General features: G+C 37.6%; 1 protein-coding gene across 1 annotated transcript in view; it reads right to left on the minus strand.

Annotated features, from left to right (window-relative positions):
• CNGA1 (cyclic nucleotide gated channel alpha 1) overlaps positions 1-7,543 on the minus strand; it is an 18,138-nt gene that overhangs the window by 4,926 nt on the left and 5,669 nt on the right. The window contains exons 2-7 of the mRNA XM_012639920.1: positions 7,317-7,437; positions 6,418-6,534; positions 5,421-5,483; positions 3,660-3,707; positions 3,458-3,574; positions 576-683 (exon numbers count right to left, since the gene is read on the minus strand). Of these exons, the coding sequence (XP_012495374.1) occupies positions 576-683; positions 3,458-3,574; positions 3,660-3,707; positions 5,421-5,483; positions 6,418-6,534; positions 7,317-7,435 (572 nt within the window). The 5' untranslated portion in view covers positions 7,436-7,437. The remainder of the gene's footprint in view (positions 1-575; positions 684-3,457; positions 3,575-3,659; positions 3,708-5,420; positions 5,484-6,417; positions 6,535-7,316; positions 7,438-7,543) is intronic.

The raw sequence follows: 7,543 nt of genomic DNA on the forward strand, positions 1-7,543 counted from the left end.
TCGGAAGGCTGAGGCAGGAGGATCGCTTGAGCCCAGGAGTTTGAGGTTGCTGTGAGCTAGGCTGACGCCACGGCACTCACTCTAGCCTGGGCAACAAAGCGAGACTCTGTCTCAAAAAAAAAATTTGTTGAGTAAAATACATTGAACACCAGGTCCATATTGACTATCTACACCCAAAATGCTTCAGGAAATCGTGCTTGGTCTTAGATGGCTGTGATATTTACCATCTAAAAGTCACTGAATCCTTGATCTTTTTCCGCTAATGGCAACACTTTTTCTTGTGGGCCAAAGAAAATATAGTTTCTCCCAATGTTCTAATTAAATGATTGAGCGACCAAAAGTTTTAAAGTACCCCTCTTACCCCTCCCCCCATCTTAGTACTGGAGATCCAAGTATATTGAGAACCAAAGCACCTCTTTCTGATCTCAGGAAAACACATTGAGAATAATTTAGCCTCTCTTTACAACCTGTGGTAGAGAAAAGAGGTGTGTCCTAAAGAGCTCTAGCTCAAATTGTTTAGTCGGTTAACTTGGAAACTAGAAGTGGGCTGAGATCCACGAAAAATATGCAGACACCTTGCAATAACCATAGTCCAGTTGTACATAACAGGTAAGGTGATGCAGAACAGCCAGTTGTAATACGTGTTTCCCGAGGGATCGATAACCAAGACTTCTTTCTTCTCCCTAGCAGCAATTAGAAATAAAAGGGGAGGTTACCAAGATACAAGAACAGTTTTATTTACCATATCAAATATTATGCCCATCATCCACAATTAGTGAAATAGAAGTAAGCTAGAGAAGCTCACCCTGAAGTGGAAAGATTAGCTTAAGTGCATTAGCCATAAGGAACTGGTTAGTGAGGGATGGATAGGTAGCAAAATCAGTAGTCTTACATTAAACCACATATTAGGCTTTTATTGAAGGCACGGTTTTACTGCGAAACTGCAGTCAGTTCTATGCCCCAGCCATTGAGAGGGAATAGTGGCATAGATTGTAGACATCAATGGATGTTCCACAGACTCCTTTGGTGGTTCATGGGTGGTAGGAAAATGGTGACTTTGCTACTCCCCACCCCCACCCCCAATCAGGTGACGAAGTAACTAGCAACTACACTGTGGGGGGAACTCGTGGCTTTGCTGTCATCTGCGGAGAGAGAAGAATAATGTAATACAATCTAATACAGAGCACTTGTTCATAAACAAGTAGGAAGGCTTCTTTAAGAGAAGCCATAAAGAGCAAGAGGAAAGGAGGAAGAAAATACATGGTCGAATGAAAGTGTTTTTTTTTTTTATGTTCTAGTGATTAAGACTGTATTTATAAGGACTTTTCTCCTTATACTAATTCAACAACTTTCTAAAGAGGCACAAATAATTGAACCGTTGTCTGGTAAACAGTTTTCTTTAAGTAAGTTAAGAAAACAATTGCCCTTTAATAAAAAGTAAAAAGAGCTTTGCAAATATCACTTGGCCTAATGCTTTTGAAAGTCTAGCTCTCATGTTTATTTTAAAAAGAATACTTCAGGAAGCCGTTGTTTTAGCTTGGTACTGGCACAAAAATAGAGCCATTGACCAGTGGAACAGAACTGAGAACCCAGATATAAAACCATCCTCATATAGCCACCTAATCTTTGACAAAGCAGACAAAAACATACACTGGCGAAAAGAATCCTTATTCAATAAATGGTGCTGGGAAAACTGGATAGCCACATGTAGAAGACTGAATCAGGATCCACACCTTTCACCTCTCACAAAAATCAACTCACGCTGGGTAAGAGATTTAAACCTAAGGAGTGAAACTATTAAAATTCTAGAGGAAGATGTTGGAAATACTCTTCTAGACATTGGTCTAGGCAAAGAATTTATGAAGAAGACCCCAAAGGCAATCACAGCAGCAACCAAAATAAATAAATAGGACCTGATCAAATTAAAAAGCTTCTGCACAGCCAAAGAAACTGTCATAAGAGCAAACAGACAACCTACAGAATGGGAGAAAATTTTTGCACACTACAAATCCGATAAAGGACTGATAACCAGAATCTGCTTAGAACTCGGGAAAATCAACAAGAAAAAAATCAAATGACCCTATCAAAAAGTGGGCAAAGGACATGAACAGAAACTTTTCAAAAGAAGACAGAATAATGGCCAAAAAACATATGAAAAAATGCTCAACATCTCTAATCATCAGGGAAATGCAAGTTAAAACCACAATGAGATATCACTTATCTCCAGTGAGACTGGCCTTTATCAAAAAGTCCCAAAACAATAAATGTTGGTGTGGATGCGAAGAGATAGGAATACTCATGCACTGTTGGTGGGACTGCAAACTAGTGCAACCTCTGTGGAAAGCAATATGGAGATACCTTAAAGAGATACAAGTAGAAGTACCATTCCATCCAGCAATCCCATTACTGGGCATCTACCCAAAAGAGCAAATGATACTGTATAAGAAAGACACCTGCACTCGAATGTTTATAGCAGCACAATTCACAATTGCAAAGATGTGGAAACAACCCAAGTGTCCATCAATACATGAGTGGATTAATAAAATGTGGTATATGTATACCATGGAGTACTATTCCAGCTTTAAGAAACAATGGTGATATAGCACCTTATATATATAGCACCTCTTATATACTCCTGGATAGAGCTGGAACGCATTCTACTAAGTGAGATATCCCAAGAATGGAAAGACAAGCACCACATGTACTCACCATCAAATTGGTATTAACTGATCAACACATAAGTGCACATATAAGAATAACATCTATTGGATGTTGGGCAAGGGGAAGGGGGGAGGGGGCAGGGGAGGAGGGAGAGGGAACGGGTATATGCATACACAAAGAGCGCAATGCACACGACCCGAAGGATGGACATATTTGAAATTCGGACTGGGGCTGGGGCAAGGGTAACATACGTAACCTAAACATCTGTACCCCCATAATATGCTGAAATAAAAAAAAAAAAAAAAGAAGCCGGTGTTTTGATAGTATTTGTACTGCTCTAAGACTTAGGCATGGCTTTTGCGATGACACTTCTTTACTTTGGAATATTTGCCATATAATATTTATAATTCAAATATGTTAATGAAATTATTAAAATTTTATTCCAGTTTTTAAAAATTAATGGTAAGATCCTAGGAACCCAATACTCCTTGGAACCTAAATATTTCCCAGTGGTAAATTTATCTTAACCAAAGCTTGGGGAAGAGAATTAACCATAGCAATGAAAATTTTTGATGAGAAAATTAAGAATAATGCTAATTTTAGGGAAATTAGAAAAAGTTTTTATTTACATTTGATAATTTATGTTAAATGTTTATTTGTAAATATTTAAAGACAGTCTTTACATAAAGCCTCTTTACCATAAAGTTTCTTCCTACTTTATATCATAGAAAATTACCCCATGTCTAAATCCCAACACAAATTCATTTCTAATCTCAATGTCAGTAAAAATACTTACTCTTCTTTCTTGTCTTTGCTTTTCTCTTCTTTCTTTTTCTCTTCTTTTTCCTTCTCTTTTTTCTTTTCCTTCTTCTTTTTCTTTTCTGGGTCCTTTTTATTTTCATCATCTGACTTGCTAAAAAAGTTGAGTATGTTGTATTAAAATACAAAAATGTTCCGGGCAGAAAGATGTGGGGTCATTCAGCCAAAGTCTAACTTACCTCTTCTTTTCTTTTTTCTTTTTCTTTTTCTTTTCTTCTTTTGGTTCTCTAAAGAAGAAACAATATCTCTGTCACATAATCACAGTACACTCTGACTTCCATTCTTATTTACTTCTTCTTCATTGAGCAAGAATTCTCAGCCTTGCATTCAAAGACCTGACCCAGTACTCAGAAACCAGAAATCTGGTCTCCTAATGGAAATTTCTACAAAAAAAAGAGCAATTACCTAGATAATAAAGCAAACGAAAATTTCTCGGTTAATGGATGTAGAAAATTGAAGAAAATGGAGATGAATAAAGGCATAAACCAAAAGAGAGAAATTTAAGAAACAACGGCCCCCAAAAGAGTACAAAGACTTGATGTATTAAAAAAATAGATGTTTAAAATTTCAGCTTCTTGATATCATTTATATTTATCCTTGAATAAAAGCATTGAGAATTTAAAGAAAATGTCATCAATTTTCTTTAGAGGGGATAATCCTGACTGAAGCAATTTTTCACAAGTAGTCAAAAAAGCTTTGTGTTAATACAGTGGAATCCCAGTTATCAAAATCATTCACTGGATTTGAGACTACCTTTTTCTACATACAATTTCTTCCTGAGTAGAGATTATGTGACTAGAGGTCTCTTTCTAGAATTAGCTTTCTCTATCAGCAAAAGAATGGATTCTGGAGTCAGACAGCCGTAGGGTCATAGCAGGCTGCCATTGTCAGCTCAGATATCTTATGAAAATGTATTATTCATGTTTGAATGAACGGAGATCTCACTACCACTAAGATAGTCAGAGAAGGCTGTTGAAGGGAGGTAGGTCTAAACCTAGACCTGGAAGTATGCATAAGAGTTGGAAAAGTTGAAAAGAAGGGGGAGGATGTTAAAGCAGGGAAATTTCTAAGTGCAAATGGAATTAATCCTGGTAAGAACGACCCAGAAGAAGTGGAAAGCTGTCATGGAGGAAAAGTGGGAGATAAGACTCACAACTGCAGTGGGGCTTAGTATCTAAGGTGGTTACATACAAACGAGGACAGAACATAAGTATCAGAAACACCAAGTCACTCATTCTCCACCTGCCAAGAGTGGTGTTTGCTGACATCTCACAGTTTTCCATCTCACTTGGGCTGACGTTGGCTGCAGGAAACCACCATGTTCAAGGTTATGCCTCCTCTTCCTAGGGCCATCTCTTATCCAATGACTGGGCATGGGTCCAAGGGCCCAGGCCAATCATCTAAATATGCAACAACTCTGAAGGGCCATCCCTGCTCCAGAGCTCCCCGTGGAATCACATTATACATCAGCTCTAGTCTCTGAGGTTCAACTTCTCTCTCTGCCCTTACCTGCCCCCCAGCTCCCTTCCAGATATTGTTCCCAACAGCGCCCCCAATAAAACCTCTGCACACAAACCTTCATCTCAGAGATGGTCTCCTGAGGAACTTAACCTGAGACACATTGGCTTAGACTGGAAACAATAATGTGTCATTTATTTTTGTCAGCTACTCTATCCACAAAGAAAGGCAATTCCATGTACACTATAGACATGGTTTTATAGCATGTATTCAAATAAATGAACATATAAATGCATACTACTTTTAATATGGGTAGCTGTATTTTCAGACATAAATAACCAAATAACAAAATAATAGAATATCATTGCCATTGTATTAAACAGTTTGCATAATTTGCTCTATAACAGATTGAGATATATTCCTACCTTTTCATGGTTTTCTTTACAAACAAAGCTTTGGTTTTCTATTGTAAATGTACTTACTGGTCTTTATTGCTGCTGTTGTTAACGTTGAAAAGTGCAATGGCACCCGGCAGGTACTGCTCCCTGGGAAATGAAAAACGTACAGTGAAATCATAATTGTCACCATCTGCATCATGTCCATGGTAAGGAACAAGTCTTAAAGAACAAATTCTTCTCAGTTTCAGTTCATTATTAAAGATTGCCTAGACAATTGTTTTTAAAATATAGAGTCCATGAAGCATGACTTGCCAAATACCAGTACCTTGAACCAAAGTGGTTAGTAAATGCCTACTGGTCAATTTCATATCAAGAATTACCTTGAGTCAACCAACTTGGATACCAATAATCCCAACAGGAGACCTAACACTGTCAGGGAAGATAGAAAGAGGAGAAAAGATAAATAAAAACGGTGAGAAAATTGGAGATAGTGGAAGGAAAAATAAAAAAGAGAAGAAAAGGAGGGGAAAGAAAGAAAAAAAAAAAAAGTAATTATGTCCCACAGGATGGGAACTCCTGATCCATGCCCTCGAGTCCTGTGTTTTAAGTTTCCAGGACCACTTCATTTCCTACTGAGGATTTTCAGCTTTACTCTTCTAGCCACTCACTCCAGTGCTCTATTTCCTGCAAGTAGGATCAAATGGGGCAGAGCATTTTCGAGAAGGACAGACGACCTTCTCACACATAATTGCTTCAAGACCCTAAAAGAAGGAATTAGAGAGAAGCAGGAAATCAGAGCGGACTGGGACATGAGGTTTTTTAAGGCACAGACACAGGTCTCAGGGAAAATGAAGCAAGAGTGTTTCTGACTTGGAACCCCATGGCCATGAATAAGCATCCGGCAGTGGCAGTTCCCCAAGAGAGGGAAAGGATCAGAAACAGAAGTAGTTACTCCCAAGATACTGTGTAGCGTCTGGATAGCAGGAGCATTTGCCAAGCCCACTCTGTGGAAGGAAGAGAAGAACTTTCATCTAAGTAATAGTTTAAAAACAGATGCCGAGGGATGGATCGCACAGCTCACCTGTGTGATTGTTCTCCCATTGTGTGTGAGTTATTTCGAAAGGAACCCCTTGCATGGGGGTTTTCGTTCTCTGATTCTTCGGATACAGAGGCACTGTCATCATCGTCAGAAAAGGAGCTGCAGTGGGATAGGAGGCAGAGATGAGTCAGAGTAATGGTTTCAGCCATTATGGAGGAGGAACATCTCTCACAGGGAGACCATCACCTCTTATCTTTTCCTTCCTTCTCAAATTAACACACACAATTTTTAATTAGAGTGAAGTGAGAACTCTACAGAAGACATAGAATTTTATAGAATGTATGCACAATTCAGTAAAATGCATTTAATTAAGAAACTACTTTCTAGGCTTTCCACATTCCTATTGTTTGATGCAGTGGTTGATGTTAATATTTATCAAAAGAAAGTGTGATATCTGGGACTTAGATCGTATTATATCCTTTTATGGAACTAACTTTTTTTCTAACTAATGTTTCCTTCCAGTAAAAATAAATTTAAGCACATTCACACACATTATATTCATTATAAGGTAACCACTTTAAATTATACTTTTATAATACATCATGTTGTTAGCATATCGCACTCTATGTACTTTTCCATATTTATCTATGGCAATGCCATCCCTACAGATTTGAAATGTCTCATGAGGAAAGGCCCTGCCAGTGACTAAAGAAATATTTGGCGTGGGTGCTTAATAAGTGCTTCCAAACAAGTGAGCACAATAATATCTATGTTCATTTGTTAGACAAGTTAATGATATTCCAAAGTATAAATGAATTTACTGAGTTAAATACATTACAAAGTTTGAGGTTACAAATTATAAAGTTAAGTAGATATTAAACCTAGTTAAATTAAAGAATTGTGGCTGGAATTTAAAATGCATGGGAAATGTACGGATTTACCTGCATGCTCCATTTTCCATCCTTCTTATTTGCTTTTCAATATCTGGTGCAATCACATTGGGCCTGTTTACAAAGGAGCGCTGTGTATTGATAATATTTTTCTTCATGATTAGTTTCATATCTGAGGAGAAAGAAGTCTTAGTAGTGGGAAGACTGTTCTTATATATTTACATATATAATCAAAAGTTTCACTCTACCATTATTCTAATGCTATAAAAATACTTATT

Source organism: Propithecus coquereli, unplaced genomic scaffold (assembly GCF_000956105.1).
Source record: "Propithecus coquereli isolate 6110/MARCELLA unplaced genomic scaffold, Pcoq_1.0 Scaffold143, whole genome shotgun sequence".
NCBI lineage: Eukaryota > Metazoa > Chordata > Mammalia > Primates > Indriidae > Propithecus > Propithecus coquereli.